General features: G+C 38.0%; 2 protein-coding genes across 3 annotated transcripts; one reads left to right on the top strand and one right to left on the bottom strand.

The window, feature by feature from the left end:
• The first annotated feature begins 300 nt into the window (after positions 1-300).
• Positions 301-5,390, top strand: LOC129360449 (probable G-protein coupled receptor 101). Its single transcript, XM_055030681.1, has one exon. It carries the CDS (start codon positions 1,034-1,036, stop codon positions 2,375-2,377), a length of 1,344 nt encoding a protein of 447 aa, XP_054886656.1. The 5' UTR covers positions 301-1,033; the 3' UTR covers positions 2,378-5,390.
• Positions 5,391-5,968: 578 nt separating this feature from the next.
• Positions 5,969-18,040, bottom strand: LOC129360447 (transmembrane 9 superfamily member 2-like). Of its 2 annotated transcripts, XM_055030679.1 has the most exons (18): positions 17,727-18,040; positions 17,279-17,346; positions 17,093-17,186; positions 16,824-16,951; positions 16,560-16,689; positions 15,804-15,931; positions 15,097-15,211; positions 14,908-14,987; positions 14,696-14,801; positions 12,188-12,238; positions 11,735-11,867; positions 10,443-10,562; positions 10,172-10,229; positions 9,883-10,042; positions 9,637-9,788; positions 9,424-9,535; positions 9,167-9,338; positions 5,969-6,499 (listed from the first exon to the last, which is right to left on the bottom strand). In XM_055030679.1, exons 1-18 carry the CDS (start codon positions 17,850-17,852, stop codon positions 6,432-6,434), a joined length of 2,001 nt encoding a protein of 666 aa, XP_054886654.1. In that variant the 5' UTR covers positions 17,853-18,040; the 3' UTR covers positions 5,969-6,431. The 2 variants fall into 2 exon arrangements, with proteins under 2 accessions (XP_054886654.1, XP_054886655.1); XM_055030680.1 differs by lacking the exon at positions 12,188-12,238 and having other exon boundaries at positions 17,727-18,039.
• Positions 18,041-19,358: the final 1,318 nt, after the last annotated feature.

The raw sequence follows: 19,358 nt of genomic DNA, 5'->3' as shown, positions 1-19,358 counted from the left end.
ACGTGAAAATTTAAGTCCTGTTTTTGTTGTTGTTTTTATTTATTTATTTATTTATTTATTTATTTTTTGCCATAACAGGTACCATATTTTATTTCATAAAATTTTCCTTTTTATTACAAAAATGTACATAAATTCTTCAGGATAACACAATTAACTCTTGTTCTTCCATGATGGATAAAATATGTCTTGCAGATGCTGAAACGCGCTCACATTCATGACAACAGTGGGGGAGAAGAGGAGGACGGGGGGTTGCTGTCGAGCTCCAGCAGCGGCGGCGGGGGAGAGATTTCTGTACAGGTGTCCTATTTTTTTTTTTCTTCTTCTTCTTCTTCATTCTGACACCTCGGAGACAAGATCCGACTATAAGCAGCCTAACACTGCTAAGGAGGAATCGAAGCAGATAAAAATAATAAACGATCCGCCTTGAAAAGAGCCGCGGCGGAGAAGATCTGCCCGTCTGGATGAGAGAACCCCGCTGGGTGAAGACACGCCGCCGACGACAGGAGCCGAGGCACGGATGGAAACCGAGCGCAGCGCAGAGGAGGCGGCATCATCAGGCAAATTATCGCCTCGCTGATCATCTCAAAGCGTTTCATGCATCAGTAACAGATTAGCGGCTGGTGATATTTTCTGTCCGCCGGAGGCTGGGACGGCGGCATCTGCAGTCGCCAAATTCCATTTTTCATTCTGCAGATGTCGGCTGCAGGAAGGAGAAGAAGAAGAAGAAAATGAAGAAGAAGCGGCCTGTTTTTGTCGGGTGAAGCCTTCGGGGATTAATCACTGATCGCCATGAACGGCGAATCAGTGTGGGTTATCTTCATCTGCTCGTGGATAACTCGCGTGGGCAGCTTTCACGCCTTGCGGGTGATGTTGTCACTTTGGATGAAATACGTTTAAAAACAATAATGTGAGATGTGTATTGAAACTCATTGAGGAAGGAATACCACAGCAGCAGATGGGCTGGTGTTAGATGATGATCAGTATGGGACTGACCTGACTTTGTGTCAACACTCTGCTGGGTGCCAGCCGGAAGATGTCATCCTCCCAGGCACCTGGTTTGGGCTCCAATTTCACTGATGATCCCCTGGAGTATGGCTTCACACTGTCCAGTCGGGACCCCGTCTGGTCCTCCTTGGCTGACAGCGTGGTGAGGGTGGTGCTCATATCTGTGATTGTGTGCCTCTCTTTGTTTGGGAATGTGGTCGTTCTCCTGGTTTTCCAAAGGAAGCCTCAGCTCCTTCACGTCGCCAACCGCTTTGTCCTCAACCTCCTCCTGGCGGATCTCCTCCAGACCGTCTTAGTCATGCCGTTTGCCATTGCGGCTGCCTTGCCAGGTGTGTGGCCGCTGGATGCTCGGCTGTGCCAGGCTCTGGTGGTTCTCATGCACCTTTTTGCATTCACCGGAGTCAACACCATCATTGTTGTCTCAGTGGATCGCTACCTGGCCATCATCCACCCTCTATCTTATCCGACCCGCATGACCCCACACTTAGGCACCAATCTGATAATTGCCACCTGGGTGCTGAGCGTCTTGCAGAGTACACCCCCTCTCTACGGCTGGGGCTCCATAGATTTTGACAGTCATTACAAGGTCTGCACAGTGGTGTGGTCCTCCAGCTGGTCCTATTCTGCTCTGGTGTTCACCTTCTCCTTTTGGCTTCCAGTGCTAATCATGCTCGGATGCTACTGGATGGTGTTTAGAGCTGCTAGGAGACAGAATGCATTAGTGCATCCCATTCAGACGCAATCATACTCCCAGCCTTGCCAGCAGGAATTTCAGGGCCCCACCAGTCCGCAGCAGCTTTCTTTACCCCAGCAGGCAAGTTCACCTGAGGGCCCCTATACAGCCCGAAAACACCCTGTTCGAGTTAAACACAGACGGTTCCACTACCACTGCAAGGCAGCTCGTGTAGTATTTGTCATCATGGCTTCATATATCTTCAGTATGGGTCCCTACATCATTCTGAATACCATTTCGATGAGCACCAGAGCCAATGTGTCCCCATGGTTGTCCTCCACTGCCCTTGTGCTATTCTTCTTGCAGTGCTGCCTTCATCCGTACATTTATGGCTACATGCATCGCAGCGTGAGAAAAGAGTTCCTGGCTTTGCTTTATGGGATGCTCTGCAAGCAGGGCCGTCCACGACACAGCTCCACGGTGGAGGGTTGCTTCACCGCGACGGAGGGACACCCCAATGCTCACCCTCACCTCCCCAGTCTGGCTGCTCGAGTTTTCCCCATGCAGACTTGGGAAGAGTGCACAACGTCCTCCTCTCCTACTTGTGAGAGGAAGTCAAGAGACAGCCGCAGAGAGACCACCTCTACCAGTTTCAGCTCAGAGAGAGAGCTTCCTGTTCACGGCCAGAAAAGCTCATGATCTGCACTGCAATCATCAGAAAGTAAATCTTTATTCCTATGTGAGAAGTTCCTGTGGATGGGAGGCGATAAATGTGGATCTCGCCTACTGAGCTTATAATCAGTGGTACTGAACACATTCTCATTCACTTATCAATCGTTTGATGGTTTGTCTTAAACGGAAAAGTGTGGGCTTTTTGAAATTAGGTTTCCTTAAATAAGAAGATAATATTTTAACAGCAGTAGGTAACTCTCTAGATTGCAGCAGACTCCTACTGTCTTTAAACAGCAAAACACATTTATGTAAACACAGTTTCATGAACCTTTAAATTGCTCTAGTGTTGGCATTGGGTGGTTATTTTCACAGAACTTGGTGCTTACAGTCTGTTTGATTTGTATAGGAAGCTCAGATCTGGGTGAAGGCGTCACATCCAAGAGTTTTCTTGTTGTGATTCGGAAAACTCAACTGGATTTGCTGTTTGTTGTTGTGGTAACCAACTAAATACTGTATTTTCTTCTATTTTATGTGTACAAATTCTAAAGAAACATTGTAACCATTAAATGATATGAAATGTATAGGAGACCTTATACATTTTATGTTATCGGTACAAGGACATAACTGATGGTGCACTCCTTCCTTCCTTCTTTCCTTTTTTCTTTCCTTCTTTCCTTCCTTCCTTCTTTCCTTTTTCCTTCCTTCCTTCCTTTCTTTCTTTCTTTCTTTCTTTCTTTCTTTCTTTCTTTCTTTCTTTCTTCCTTCCTTCCTTCCTTCCTTCCTTCCTTCATTTTCTCTGTTTCTTGTGTAACTAATCAACAGCTCATGTGTTAATAGCGTAGACAACAATGGGTTAAAGGTTTATAAAATGGTGCTCCAAAAAACCTTCTTTCAGATTTTGAGCCTGGAGTTTTTTTAAGATGGTAGAAGACCATATCAGTGTCCCTCTTGGGGCAGCCATTATTTTTAAGCCAATCTGGATTTATATTAAATAAAGTGAGTTATCTACTGCAGTTAAGATATTATCAGAACCTAACCTCAGAAATCCCAAACTATCCCTTTATGCTTCTCCAATGGAGTTTGTCATACAAGGGGGAAAGTTTTGTCCAGTCAAGAGTATCAAAACTGGCTGAGGGTTTTTTAATATGTAAATGCAGTTATAAAAGTTACAACATAGATTGTATGTACAAGACTTGCTGTTGTCATCATGTTCTGTCTGTAAAACCATCATCAGAAGTATCCAATATTGTAATTACTGATGTTTGAGTTTCAAAATGGACCTTTAAAACATTTTTTTAATTTTAACTAATCAATCTAGACCTTTCCCTAAAATGAAATATCATCTTTTTTCTGACACAAACCATTGATATCTTGAATTAATTGTTAGTTTAGCAAGACCTCTCCTCTAGTGTGTTTAATGGGAAGCATGCTGGAGGGCACAGCTTTATTTCCATCATATCAACTCAGGGTGCTGCTCGCAGACTAAGAAAAATGATGTGCCCATATCAATTCAATTTTTAGCTTGTAAATATTAATTTTCTGCAACTCCTCTTAGTCTTGAAGCGCCTTTTTGGAGAATAGAAAGAATGATTCACTGTGCCTGTAAGCGAAAGGACGTAGAAGGGTTATAATTCCCTTTAGTTAATAATATGGACAAACAAACACACGCATCAGTTTCTAGTTTGTTCTGGCAAAACCTGAAGCTTTTTACTTCTCGAGTGTGTCAGATTTGGACTCAGTATTTACTGCCTTTTTAACGATCGCCTTTCTTTAGAGAGTCAGAGTATTTTCTTCAACACCACACAACATGGAGAGCAACGTGTGATAAAAATATAACAGTGTACCAGTTTTTTTAAACAAGCAGCATGCCAGGAGAGCTTATGTAACAGATTTCTTACATTCCATTAAACACATGTAAAGGTGTAAGATACCTCTTTGAGAAAAATTAGAAAGAATTTTGACTCTTCAAAACATCTTTGTTTCATTTAAACATAAATTAAATTCCAGAAGACGACTGGCTTGAATCTGCAAATTTCAGTCAATCTTGAAGGTGTCCATTTTGGCGAACGTCCTTCTTTCTCCTCTCTCAGTATATGCAGATGTGATCAGATGTGCCAGAGTTCCAGCAATTTCCATTTCATGGCAGACTTTCCTTAAAATCTTAACCAATTTCTTTTCACATAAAAGTGAATGTTTGGTTCCAAGAGGTGGCATATCTTAACAAATTGCACTTAGGTACAGTTATTTGAATCAATAATCTTAAAATCTTTGGTTGTTTAGAGGATCAATCTTTCCTTTGGACTTTCCCATTGATCTGAGTATTGATCTGTTTGATGAAGTTATACAATCATTCCATGGTGGACAGATACTAAAGCATATTATTTAAAACCTCTGAATGTGTTCCTGGCCCTGCTGAGTGTATGTAAATGTCTGACTGCACCAACAGTGTTACAGAGAAAAGTATATTTAGGAAGCCGTAAGCTTGACTAGGGCTCATTTTAACAGCAGGTTTTCCCTTTGTTTTGGTATTTCTATAACTATTTGTTAAAGGAAAAATTGTTTTTCCCCTAGTGTGTTATTTTTCATACTATATTGTAATAGATTTGTATGTTTTTTTTTCTTTCTGTTACCTGCCTTTGTTATAAACCTGTATTTATCCAGAAGGTCAGTAGAGAAAACATATTTGACAATCAAACTTGTCAGAATCTTTCAATAGAAGTTTGCATTGCAGCAAATAAGAGAAAATGTTTAGACTTTGAAAACTACATATTTTGTGCATTTGTATTAATTTGGTTGGAATAATAAATGCTGTTTGTTGTTTAATAATAAACTGTATGTAATGTATAAGAAAAATAATGTCATGTTACATTGAGGTTTGTCCAAGAAATATTTAAAATCAGGATTTCTTTCTGTCTTCAGTTAGTCACACTTAGTTTTAATTAAATGGATAAATTATACAAATTAATTTATCACCAGTATATTACGATATACTCATTTGAATTACTGCATCAACAGTTTGAAATACAACATCTTAATCTGCTTTCCATGTAGTTTTATAATAGAAAACGTTGCATGAGATCATTACTGAATGGGAGCTGCTAGTCTAAAGTCCAGAGATAAGTAGAAAGAAGTGACATTTTATAGTAACTCAAAAACAATACCACCATTTTCCCTTTAAATTAATTACATTTATTTGTAAAGTTTCCACCTCTGATGAAGACTCCCCAATGCTAGAAGCACACAGCAGTGGTGCTTATGCAATTAACAGCTTAACTTTAGAGATCATTAAGGGATGCATCTCAATGGAGTACATAGTAAGTAACTTCATGGTCTGCATTGCAATTAAAGTTGGAATTTTTTTTTCTGTGAGCAAACACATTGAAATATTCTTAATATGTAACACACTGCAGTCACTCTAACACAGGCGTGCCTTCAGAACCTGCATCATCCTTCTACTCTACAGAATCTTAATTTGAAGAAAATGGAAATCATCATACCGGTGTCAGTGTTTTATATGTTTAAACTACATATTTAAAGGATATTTAAAGGATTTAAGCCCAATTCACACCTACAAATCAAAATATGCAGAAAATGAAAAAACCCCACAAGAGGCTCTCATAATGGTGACAGTCTTTAAGAAGCATTCTCACTCTCCCTCTTTATACAACATATGTACACATTTTGTTTTCCAAATCATTACAGAACAGAAAAAAGGAGGATTTAGCCATGAAAGAATAGAAAAACCAAAACACTAGATATTTCACTTCCTTTAGAAAATTAAAGTAAAACAAATGATTCATGGTGCCAACTTAATCACTGGAACCCTCACTGATTTTCAAGGCGCCATTCAGAAGATAACGGATCAACAGTGAAACAATATGATATACATATATATTTATATTTAAAATGAAAAAACAAAAGCAACAGAGGTTTAAAGCACAAAAAAGGACGGGCTCTGCTCTGTGAGTTTTTCTATCACGTGATGGTTTCAGTTCCAGTCCATTTAGACCACTTCATGACAAAGGCAGCACTGAGGAGCCCAGCGCTGTGGCAGCAAGATGTTAGTCCATGCTTCTGTCCTCTAGTCCACCTTCACCACACTGTAGATCTTATTGACAAACCAGAAGCAAGCAAAGAAGCCAATTGTACCTAAAGGTGGGAGACAGAAAAAATACATGTTAAAAAAATTAATTAACTATGATTTTAACAAGGCAAGATTGGCATAAACTTGAATCCCTGACACAATGAGTTAAAACCCTCAATTATATTATTTCAGCTGTATGAAGGACACAAATTTAATTTTAAAAAAATTTAACAATCAAGAATTATTTTTAACAAAATACTTACTGGTATCTTATAACTCCAAAAGAGAAATATATATTATCATATGAACTGATCTGTTTTTAGAGACTTTGCAAAGGGCACACAAAGTACACTAAAATAGTTTGTAAAATAGTTTCTTCCTTTTATTTGTGGGAAAAATATTCTATATAACTAGAGATAATTTCCCCCAAATTGTAAGTTATTATCTCGACCAAAGACCTGCAATCATTACAACCGTCAGTCCAGCTAAATAAAACTCCTTTAGAGCCAGTAATGCTACAGGAGAATATATAGATATATAAATATCACTGATACTGGTCCTTTTGTTATGTAAAAAAAGAAAAGGAAAAAAAGAGCCTGAATTTATTATTATTATTAGATTGTTGTTCAAAAATAGTTGTATTTTTATTGTAGAAGGTCCAAAAGCAACTTTTCTGGAGTAAAAGTTTGCAAAAGACATAAATGTATTGCCAAAGCCAAATCTTATTAGTCATTATCAATGCCAATATGGGAAAAAGTCTAATTGGGTTTGGGTTGCAAATTTTCTCAGTAAAGAATCTGAATCATTTCATCTGGGTGTAAAACCCTGTCTGACTGCTGAACCACACATAAAGCCCCCAGCAGAAAAAAAGTTGTGATCAAAGTTGGGATGAGATGGCAAAGAGACAACAAAATAAAAAGTGAAAAGAGGATTAGGAGTATTTAAATCAAAACTAGCAGAAAGGAGGGAAACTAATCATCTTTTTCCTGAACTGCAGAACGACTTTGCAGAGATAATCTTTTGACATCTTGTCCGCTTGCTACTTATAGCTCTGACCCAAGACAGTGTCAACCAAAACAGCCGTGACGAGCGTTGCCACGGACTAAATTTTTATCTTGTCTAATGACAGAATAATACCAGGACATATGTCACCATCAACAGCTTGGTGAGCCAAATGATCTTGTGCAACACACAGACTAGGCGGATATGTGCTCATTATTCCCTACTTTATATTATCCTCTTTCTGCTGACAACCTGAATCTCATTTGAGTGGGCAAGAAAGCTCAACAGCGCCACATATATCCGCAACTGGAAAAATCTAGACTATTAATGTGGCTTGTAAGAAACAGCCCTACAGGAAAATGAAATCTAAATTTCAAAGTTTTTCAGCAAAAGGAAGCAGGAAGTGCTCTAAAACTTCCTGGTAGATTGCTTTGTGAACTATGGACTTGATAAAGACTGGACAGAGATCTGGGTGTGATGATGGACTCTGACCTGAATATTAAGAGCCACATAAAGGTACTTACAAAGTCAGCCTTCTATCACCTGAAGAACATTTCCAGGATTAAATGACTAATGTCCCAGAAAGATCTAGAAAAACTCATTCATGTGCTTATCATTAGTTGCATTGATTACTGCAATAGTGTCTTCACAGATTTAATTTAATTTTTTTTAAAAGAGAGCGAGAGAAACAAAGAAAGAGAGAGAGCTGCAGCTGACCCAGAACGCTGCTGCTTGCATTCTCGCTAAAACCAGGAAAATAATCATCAACCCAGTTGGAAAAATCCTTATTTTGGCTGCCCGTAGCTCAGAGAATAGACTTTACAATATTTCTATTAGTTTATAAATCACATAATTACAAACTTCCAAATCTCTCAGTTTTTCTGTTTCTGGTCTGATCTGCATCCTCAGAACCAGAACCAAACATGGAGAAGCTGCATTTTGCTTCTAAGACCCACAAATCTATAACAAGCTTCCAGAAATCTGCAAAACATCTGAAACACCAAGTTCCTTTTAATCAAGACTGAAAACCCACCTACTTAGAGCTGCTTTTGATTAATAATACATACAAATAAACTTGATTGATTGAATCATTTCAGGCCTGCCATCATACCAATTGTGTGTGATTTTTTACTACATTATTCTTTCCACTCAGCTTTACATTAAGCCAGCTTCTTTATCAACAGTTTTTAAGTGACATACCAGATGAAAAAGTCATCAGTGACAACTGACTGTCAGCAGTCTTCCCCAATTCACAGAATAACATTAAACCTGATTTTCAATTGGTCTTAAATTATACTTTCATTTTCTGAGAACTCAATTCTGGATGTTCATTGTAAGCCATTGTCATCTGAATGAACAGAGTCAAACACTTTTGAGTGCAACAATTATTAGTTTTATTGTGGAAATTTAAGTATTGAAATTCATTCCTTTTTCATTGTACCACTTTGTAGATACTTTTTCTTATGTGTGCGAGTACAAAGGGTCACTGAAATGAGAGCAAACAAATGTTGAGTAATTTCCTTATGTCAATTCGTAGAACAGGATTTTGAATGCTGGCAATCTGACTATCCACTGGTATCAGATTACCTTTGAATAGATGGCATAACCCATACTCTTGACTGATTTTAAACTTTCACTGAATGTAATGAGACATAGAACAAACTCATGTCTGCAATACACACCAACAAGGATGAAACAAAACAATTTTCATTAAAAAGTAAAATTCTTACCTGTAAAGAGGAAGAAGATGAGAACCATAATCATAGTGTATCCAAAGTACAGTATAGTGCTTGCCGCGCCAATTATTTGCAGCTTCGAGAAGAAGTAGTGCACAGCATAGATGAAGAGATAGACTGCCGTGAAGCCGCTGGTCAGGAATGAACGCCACCACCAATGGTAGTCCTGGATAAATCAGACAAAAAATGATGAGTTAGGGTCTGCAAAAACAATTAAAAAATAAAAAAATCTAGTCAAAACATTCAGGTACCTCAGCACACAGGTGGAAGTAGCACAGCAGAATTGTGGCCTCAGAGCAGGTGATCAGGAGAATAATGAAAACCAGGAACAGGAACCCAAACATGTAGTACATCTGATGAGACCTAAATCAAAAGTCTTAATTCATTCACCTTGTAAACATGTTTAAGTATATAATATTGGAGTTGGCAATTTTTCAGAAATGGCGGTTATTTGACATTTGTACCAAATGCTGTTGAGGATGAAGAACAGCTGGATGAAGATGCAACCAAAGGGAAGGATGCCACCCATCACGATACCAGGGATGGGCTTAGTGAAGAAGGACTGCTCAGGAATTTGACGAGGGATTTGATTTGTCCGCACCGGTTGCTCAATTGCCTGCGCCAAAAAATAAAAACGTAAAAAAATGAAGGCTTGCAAGAATCCAAAAATAAAAAGGCATTTCTCTATGTTTTGTGAAGATGTAACTCACAGGTTTCTTGAATCCAAAGTAGGCACCAATGAAGGTGAGAGGAACAGAGATTCCAAACCACATGGCCAGAATGGCCACCAAAGTACCGAAGGGGATTGCAGCAGAGGAACCCTCCACCCAAAGGATCAGGTTCATCAGAAAGAAGTCCGCAAATACAATCCTAAAGAAAAAAATAGAAAACTCAATATAAGGGAAAATCATACGCTGGACAAAATCAGTATGCAAGCCTCCAGACCTGCTAAAACAGAAGCGCATAAAATGTGAGCATTTGCTAAGCTAAATAACAAACCCTGGGCACAGGAGAGCTGTCAGCAACACGTTGGTCTTCCATTTTTCACCTCCAAAAGCTGTTAAGAAGGAGAGGAAAGAAGTAATTATTGTGACAGGAACAATGGCAACAAAGTTTGCATGAAAGGTTATACAAAGCTGATTTATCTCTGAGACATCCTACTACATTATCTAAACTGAGAGGGTGACAAATCACAAAACAACTTTTATTTTTTTTATTTTTAAAAAGCTACTTTGTACAACTGTAATTTTCATACAAAGTGGATAATTACTTTTGTAAAGACGTGCAGACACGTAGCCAGCAGGTGTTCCCAGCAGGACCCAGAGAACCACAGCACAAGTCATCAGAGCCCCTCTGTTGGCAGGAGACAGGAATCCAAGACAGGCCAGGACTAAAGTGGGCAGAAAGTCATGAATTCATCATTTCAAACATAATGTATGTAGAATGTAAAAGACAAAGCACTTTAATAGAAAGCCTGGCCAACTTAAGAATGTAAAATGTGTATATTGTATCATAAACTGCATTACATGTACTGTAATTTAAGTTGAAAGCTCTATGCTTAGTACAGATTCAGAACATCTGTTTTCATTTAACTCCCAAAACAATATTCATGATAAAAGTTGGAGTGTTTTGTTGCCGAGTGTGAAGCAGCCGGGATGAGGATCAGTGCTTCCAAATCCGAGACCATGGTCTTCAATTGGAAAAGGGTAGAATGCCTTATTTGGGTCAGGGGGAGTGTCCTGCCCCAAGTGGAAGAGTTCAAGTATCTCGGGGTCTTGTTCACGAATGAGGGAAGAAGGGAGCGGGAGACTGACAGGCGGATTGGCGCGGCGTCTGCTGTACCGGTCCGTCATGGTGAAGAAAGAGTCTGGGCTGCCCTTCTTAAGTTGCTACCCCCATAACCCGACCCCAGATAAAGCAGAAGAAAATGGATGGATGGGTGGGTCATCTGATCAGAATTAGATGACAATTTAAAGAAGCTTTCTCATTTTATTTTGACCATGAGGAAACAGAGAATCATGCTCCAATGCCACATGTTCCTTGAAACCTTGAACACCCTTTATGGGTTGAATTTATTCACAACCATACAAAATTATTTGTTTTCATGCTGTCAAGATAGGGCAGGACGATCTGGTTGACAAACGTATGATACAAGTATTTCACATCAGTCGGTAGATAATTATTGATTTTTTTTTTTGTTTGTTTTAAATATCTGAAATACTACCAAGCTGATTGCAAGACATTAGTTGATGCCACATATCTTGGTCAGCTAGCTATGAAGGGTTTGGATCAGCGTTCAATGAATATTCTATGTACTGAATAGTCTATCAGATGTATTATCTACTGACATTGACCACATGTCAATCACGACATATACTTTTATTGATTTATTGTCCAGCCCTATGCAGCAAAGTTATTTTTAAGCTAACCTTTACATGTTAGCTTAAAAACATCTAGTCTTCAGATAGACATCAACCTAGCTGAAGGTACGTTTGTGTAAACAACTTGCAGGACATTAACAGCAAAACATCTGGACAAACGTGAGAAGAGAGAAATCCTTACAGAGTGTGATGAAGGTCATGATGAAGATCTGGGTGCCCTGTCCAATGAACACAGACAGCAGCATCCCCTTCCTGGGAGGACGGAAAACATCTCCATGCACTTGCTTCCATCCTGACTCCTCCTGTGCGTCTTCCTGGGGGGCAAATGTCAACAGAAGGGTCAAGGGAGAGACTCAAATTTCTACAAGTTCAAAGTCAAAAAGGCTGCCAACCACCAGATACTCATTCCTGCTAGACAAACACATATATGTGAAGACAGGTTTTAAAAAGGTGTAAAATTTGGTGTGAACAAACTAATTTCAAGGAAAAATTATTTTTTTCCCTTTTTCTGACAGATTTAACTCATAGTTTAAAGGTCCACACCACATTTTACATTCCATGTGTTCCGTTTGCCAGAATCATACCCAAGCACCTGATTTGGTTCAATCTTTAAAATGGATTTCATTAAGCTTACATAGGGTAGAGAAGATTTTTCCGTGGCCGGTGTAAGCTTTATCAAGTCTCCCTGTGAAATGTAACAGAATATTTGTAATTTTGGATGCAATGCACTCGTGCTGGGTGGCATTTTACACTGCAGATTTAAAGCATAAGCCACACAAATAAGCACAAGCAGACCAGTGAATGGTGTTACTAAGAAAATAAACTCCAGTCTCCAATGTGTTAGGATTATTTCTTCAGTTAAACCTCTAAATTCCTCATGAAAATCCTTATCTAGAGTGATATGGATCTTCCCCCCTGCTCTGCCTTATTTCACACATGTTTCTATCTGATTAGTCTCAGCAATAAAAGCATTCAATAATAGACACACATTCAATAAATGAAAATACCATTCAAAACTTAATTTCATTCATTCAAAAAGTGACACTCATTCCAATATTTTCTAACTGGTCTGTATTGAAATCTGCACTGGAAAAATACAATATCTGCTGGTGCCTCTGGAACCTCAAGGTGGAGGATCCTCCAGAGGCTTGCAGTGCATGAACCTACTATGGAGCCCCCCTAGCCAGAGCTCACAAGCAGAAACAGTCGCAGTGGGCCCAGCCACACATGAAGATTAATTTTCAAACAGACTTGTTCACTAATGACTGCTGTACAACCCTGGATGGTCCAGATGGATGCAGTAGTGGATTTATGGTGGATGGCCACCACATCCCAACACGGCTGTGACGTTAGCAAGGAGGTAGTGGAGTCATGCTTTGGGCCGAAATCATGAGAAGCATTGGTCGGTTCCTTCAGAGTCCCCGAAGGTGTGAAAATGACCTCAGCAAAATATATGGACTTTCTGACTGATCACTTTCTTTCGTAATTCAAAAAGAAGAGCTTGCATGACAATGCACCATCTCATGCTGCAAGGAATATCACTGTGTCATTGGCTGCTATGGGCATAAAAGGGGAGAAACTCATGGTTGGTCACCATCCTCTTCTGACCTCAACCCTATTGATAACCTTTGGAGTTTCCTGAAGCAGAAGATCTGAGGGTGGGATGCAGTTCATATCAAAACAGCAGCTCTGGGAAGGTATTCTGACATCCTGCAAAGAAATTCAAGTAGAAACTATCCACAAACTCACAAGTTCAGTGGATGCAAGAATTGTGCAGGTGATCTCAAAGAAGGGCTCCTATGTTAACATGTAACTCGTCTGTTAAGATGTTTTTGATTGAAATAGCTTTGATTTTAGTACATGTGACCACTTAATGCTGCACATTCAGAGGATGACTGTTTGCAACTCTTTATAATCCATAAAATGTTTAGAAAATCTGCTGTGCATAATAATTTGAAACAGTGCATTTTGAGTTTTTTATTTTAAAAAAAAAATAAAACTGTTCTCATGGGGAGCTTTGTTCAGTAAAATTTTATTTATGCTATAATAGTTCATAACGTAAAATTATACTCACCATCATTTGCATTGACCATCTAAGAAAATCTGAGAAAATATCACTTGCATAACAATTTGGAGCACAGTCAGGTGTAGTAAGAAAACCACCCTTGTTTAATTAATTGTTAATTTTTATCAGACAGTAATAATAGTCTGTTTGTAATAATTTCCAAAAAGGAAAATGCTGAAGCATTTTTGGTACAAATGGCAATTGAAAATATTCTGGTTTCATAACACCAACAGGGCTCATCTTGTGTGAGTGATAGCAAAAATGATTACGCAAACCTGCACTCAAGAACTTATCATCATAAGAAAGCTAGCTGGACAGCAAAGACAAGCCAGTAACTAACACATACAGACATGTTCTATTGAATAAACACTTTAACGAGAATTACTAGGAAGATATATAGCTTAAGCAAGTTGACCATGTAACACTCTCACTGTGGCTAAAGATTTGCTTAAAAAGTTCTTCCTTGTTGTGACGCAGCTTTTAGTGGGAGTTCCTTGTTAAAACATTCATGTCATCAACAGTCAAACAGAATTTTATTCAAAAAACAACAGCATTTACATATGATGACTGAAAAGGGTCTCATGAACCACCTTATTTGTTTATTCGCATCTATACTGGTTGTGGTTATTAGGGCAAAGTCCTAATGCTGCAATGTAAGTGTAAACCCAATGTACTCCATTGTCTTGTTTCATACAACGCTGATGGCCTGAAAGTTGTGCTTATGCCTTAAGGAAAATACATTTTTTGCAATTTTTGTGAATGCTTTACTCAAACTATAATATTTACTGTTCATGGAAGAAATAATTTGAAAAATTAGAATCTCAAGATCAATTTAAGCTCTTGTAATATCGCATGCAGGATTCTAAAAAAATTTTAAATGTGGCTAAAAAAATATGATAAATGTAAAAGTGTGTTTCTTCTTAGAAGTAACTCTCAAAAGAGCTTGCTTAATAGGAGATTTTCCATCAGAAATGCAGCTGCTTTCATTCACAACATACAAATACAATACCCCGCAATGTATTTTTAGTAGGAATTTTTAGTGCATATCAGAACAGGAAAGTCAAACAGCGCCTTTACCTGATCCACCTGGTTGTATCTGGCAATGTCCTTATGAAGGGTTCTCAGCATGATCATGGCAACCATGCCAGACAGGAAAAGCACAATGACCAAGGAGTTCATGATGCTGTTGAACAAACAAGACACGTCTTAATCCAAATACAGAGAATAATGAGCTCGTCAATAGTAATGGCAGTTTTTTTAAGCAAAAAAGCATTAAAATGTATTCAGACCTAAACCACTGGATGTTGGTATGTGGCATGGAGACCAGGATGTAGTCCCACCGAGAGGCCCATTTGATGGTATTATTTTCCTGTAAAATAAATTTTAGAAAAAGCAATAATCAGGTAACAGTTTTCTCCTTACAGACCATGAACCGGGAGCACATTACTAAAAAGTATAGTCACATATAAAAGGCTTACCTCAAATGTTACAGAATAGGTGTAAACGATTGTTACATCCTCTTTAAAATCCCCTGGCACTTCCATTGGATTTCCTGATTCACAGTTTGGTTTGTTTTCATCTGCTTGTTTGATGCTGTTTGCAAAAAAAAAAAAAGTTAACTTATGTTAAAATGTAATTGTTAAGAACAAAAGCCAACTGTCATTTAGACCATAACCTTAACTATTTGCTGTAAGAGCATCTCAGTGCATAATAACCACTTTATGTTTAAACATGTTTTTGTGTCCTTTAGGACAAAAACAGAAAAACAAGTCTGCAAAAATGGTAGAACACATAAATATTGAGAGTTAATGTCAACTACATCCATTTATTATTAATTTCAGTTTGATATACTAACAATTTCCAAATTGTTATTCCTCACTCGAAATACTTCCGGTCAAATATGTCTATTTTATAAGCAAAGTAAAACCATAGTAGCCTTTCAACCAGCTGCCTGGCAGTGAGCAGCAACAGGGAGAGACAGTGGAGCACTTTGTTGCTCTCTGGTAACTCCTCAGTCAGTAATGAGTATGAATAAAACTTTTTGTGGTTTTTAAATGTGAAACTATTGAAAACCTCTGTGTACAGCCATGTTGAAAGGTGACGTATGCCTGAGTGAGATGCATTGAAAATGTTTTTAATACATAAATAGTAGCTGTTTGTCCATCCACGTCCACTTGGCACTCACCTCTTTGGTTCAAGAGTTGCAGCAACCAGGCGAGCGCCTCGCCAACCTTCAGTTTGTCCGCTGTGGTAAGTGATCTTTATGTCCACATGGTTGAAGACATAAAATGTGTTTTTCTTGTTGAACTCAGACTGAAAAAAGACCAAATTTGTCTCATTAGTCAATATCCATTCCAGCTTTAACTTCACTTGAACATATTGAACTTGTGCTACTGTGTGACAGGTGAAAGTCATAAAATTCATTCAGTTCTTCCATCATATTAATATCTTTCCTTGGTCTCCCAAAATAAGATAAAAAAACATGAAAGCACAAGCAAACTTATAAGTACAATCACCAAAAAAATATTTTTTGGTAAATTAATCTGATCTGAAGGTTCATTCCTTTATTTTAAAAAAAATCTTTGTCTATAACAGTTACCAACTAAAACCTAAACTAAATGAGAGTGCATTTAAAGACAATAAAAACTGTAAGATAAAAATGCATTCTTTTTGCTGCTGCTGTACCCAGTCAAACTGGTATCACTGGTTGGTAAATCCAACTGGTTACATTGACTGCTAGCGTAGCTTTTTTGCTATCAGTTTTACAGTCACTCAGGCTGTTTCTACCAATTTACTTTAAATACACAATGTCATCTCTGTCCTTCTTAAGAGAAAAATACTTTAAAGAAAATAGCTACTAGCTGCTGTTAATTTAATTTCACACATTCCTATAATAAAATCACAATGCAGAAATTAAAAAAAGCAAGAAACCAAAACTCACATTAATTACACAGGCATCTTTTGCTCGACCATCTGTTGTGACAAGACAGCCAATGGGGAAGCCAGGGTTGCAATACTTTTGACCGTCTTCAACGTCATAGCACCATGTCACTGGCATGTTGTCGATAATCCTTGAAAAATACATTTACAATTATAAAGGTTTGCTTAAACACTTTGCTTTGTTCATTTTCTATAAATTAGCACTAATTCTTAAGCAGAACTTAAATCAGCAAGCATCTTCTAATGGCCTGTATCGGCCACTAACCAGTGATGCTGGTAATTCAGCTGCATTCCCATCTTGAGAAAATCCAGTTTTGGTGGATCATCTTTGTTTGCTGTCTTGTAAGTCTTGGTGCAAACTTTCTGGCATTTTACATCTTCTTTAAACTTGAACTGCAAAGACAGACCAACAAAATATTGTGTTTTTTTTTTTTTTGCTGCAATATGGATAAAGATTTTGTAGAATGAATGGTGCATCTCTGAAAACATAGAATGAATGAAACAACAAATATTTGCCATCATTCAGGCTCTCACCTTGTAAGGGGAAGACTCAATTCGCTCACCAAATAGCACCTGTCCCAGGTTCTCCGATGGCCTCTTCTCATGGTCATCTTTGCAGAAGTCAAACCTTTAGCAAATATTTAAATGATCACCCACAGAAAAATGATAATACTGATCAAACCTTTTTATTTTTTTTATCTAAAATATCAAATGACTTACATATCATATTCGTAAGGCAGAACAGACTCCACTGAGTCCAAACGATTAACAAACAGCTCAATCTGCGTCTGCAAAGAAGATACTTTATAATTTAACTTTTACTGAATATTTAAAAAAAAGAAACTAATGAGCCTGAAATGATCCCAAATAGAAAAATAATTATCACACATAGAAACTTTTTTATGACATTAGAGGCAAAACCACAAGACAATGGCTTTTAAGCAATTACTAGAGAGACGAAACAATACAAAGTGCCTAAACATCATCACGATGTGCCAGTATCCTGTTCCAGACATTAGCCGGGGCCTAGAGGACAAGTGGCTAGCTACTGCTATTGCTGCCAGTTGGAAAAAAGACGTTAAAAACACACGGAAAAATTTAGAAACTTCTACTGATGAACACTGACAGAACTTATTAACAATTGCTGCTCCACCGAAAAAAATCATACCTGGCATTCTTCGGTCTCTTTATCACAAAAACTCACGGGAGCTAAACCCGGAAGATAAAACGCCGAGCATGAACTGAAATATACGACTAGAAAATAGACCAATCCAACTGCCAGTCGCGTCTTCATTTTAACGCGGGCGAAGCTCTCCAACGATGCGATATCTTGACGTTAAAGGCGGCGTATCCCCTAGTTTATAAGGGCCTACTGTTCACCGGGTATCTACAGCTGACTAAAAGCCGTCTTGCTAACTCGGGATACGGACACCGATCCAGACTGACAACGTCCCACCTCTGTCAAGCTATGCGGATGTCACGGGGTCTTCCTTTCAAAGTAAAGGTACGAAGGATTCGGTCTGCTCCAAATGTTGGATTTCTGTGTTTTAAGATGATGCAAAACTGCCTATAATACAATTTGTATTAAAATATTTTAAAATATGTTTTACTTATATTATAACGAAATGATCTGGACGCTTAAAGTGAACAGGTATATTTACTATTTGAATTATTTTGACAGGCCTCATATTTTGACACCGTGGAACTTCACGTTGCTTGTCAGCCACCATCAACACCCTTGTTTTCCTCGTTTTTATATCTGAATTAACTGAAAGGAAAAAGATAAAGTATAATTGTAAAAATGTGTTAGAGAAATCCGAATTTTTGTAGAAGAGAGCAGACGGCGTTTAAAATAAATGAAGAGGGGAAATCATTCGTAAATTTAGGAAATAATGTAAATGAAGGATGCCTAGAAAAACCGGAATGATACGTAGCACATATAGAAAAGGAAACGGAAGTTGACAACTTTGCATGGTGAAGGTCTTTTCCAAAATAACTAATTTATGTGCTGGTATTATAGTGCTATTCTGTGTCTAAATAAATAATCAGCCTAGCCTATCACTTCAAATGATATGCATTTTTTTTCACATGTTTTATTTGAGCTTTAGTTCTGTACCATCAACTGTAACTCAGAATTTAAGTGAACAAGATGTACTCACAATCTGATCCTGGGATATTGCAAATATTGATATTGAGAACTTTGTAATTTAGCCTAATTTCTAAGACAGATAGAAAAGTGCTTTTGGAAATGTCCAGCAGGAGACAGTTTTCCATTCTCCACTTACTGAAGGCCCTTGTACTCCATTTCTTTCCTGATATACGCTGAAACATAAGTACTAGCAGAGTACTTCTGAATGTGGCAGATCTCAGAACTGTCTATGGTGTCCAGCATAAACAGGAACGAAACCAGAACTTTTCCGTGAAACCCCAATGTTGCTCTCCACTCTCACAGAAACACAGTTCCAACTGGAGATACTATGAATTCACAGCAACATTTCAAAAACTGGACATATAATTCAGTCTTTCATATTTACTTAAAACAAATAATGAAAGTGGGCAAAATGTAGAAAGTTCCTAATTTAGAAATACCTAATTTTATCCCCAAGCCTTCAGGTTTTTGCTCAAAAAGCAGATTATGAAGACACATCCCAACTATAGAAACAATTTCAGTGTAACAGTACATTTAAATCAATAACAGAAAGGCTTTATCTGAAATTAAATTAAGTGTTGGGTTTCCCAGCCAGAGTTCAACTAAATTTGTAGCACCTATTTTCAATGCAATGTTTAGTCCCATTCAGTG

Source organism: Poeciliopsis prolifica, unplaced genomic scaffold (genome assembly GCF_027474105.1).
Source record: "Poeciliopsis prolifica strain line A6 unplaced genomic scaffold, Auburn_PproV2 SCAFFOLD006, whole genome shotgun sequence".
Taxonomy (NCBI): domain Eukaryota; kingdom Metazoa; phylum Chordata; class Actinopteri; order Cyprinodontiformes; family Poeciliidae; genus Poeciliopsis; species Poeciliopsis prolifica.
Note: the sequence above shows the minus strand (reverse complement) of the source record. Positions and strands in the feature narration are given on the sequence as shown.

Excerpts from the sequence above, each read along its gene's own strand:
- LOC129360449 (XM_055030681.1), top strand. The coding sequence starts at position 1,034 with ATGTCATCCTCCCAGGCACCTGGTTTGGGCTCCAATTTCACTGATGAT.
- LOC129360447 (XM_055030679.1), bottom strand. The coding sequence starts at position 17,852 with ATGAAGACGCGACTGGCAGTTGGATTGGTCTATTTTCTAGTCGTATAT. Across the intron at positions 14,802-14,907 it reads ACCAACATCCAGTGGTTTAG|CATCATGAACTCCTTGGTCA; the intron begins GTCTGAATACAT and ends TTTGTTCAACAG. Across the intron at positions 11,868-12,187 it reads AAAAATCTTCTCTACCCTAT|GAAGACGCACAGGAGGAGTC; the intron begins GTAAGCTTAATG and ends TTTGCCCCCCAG.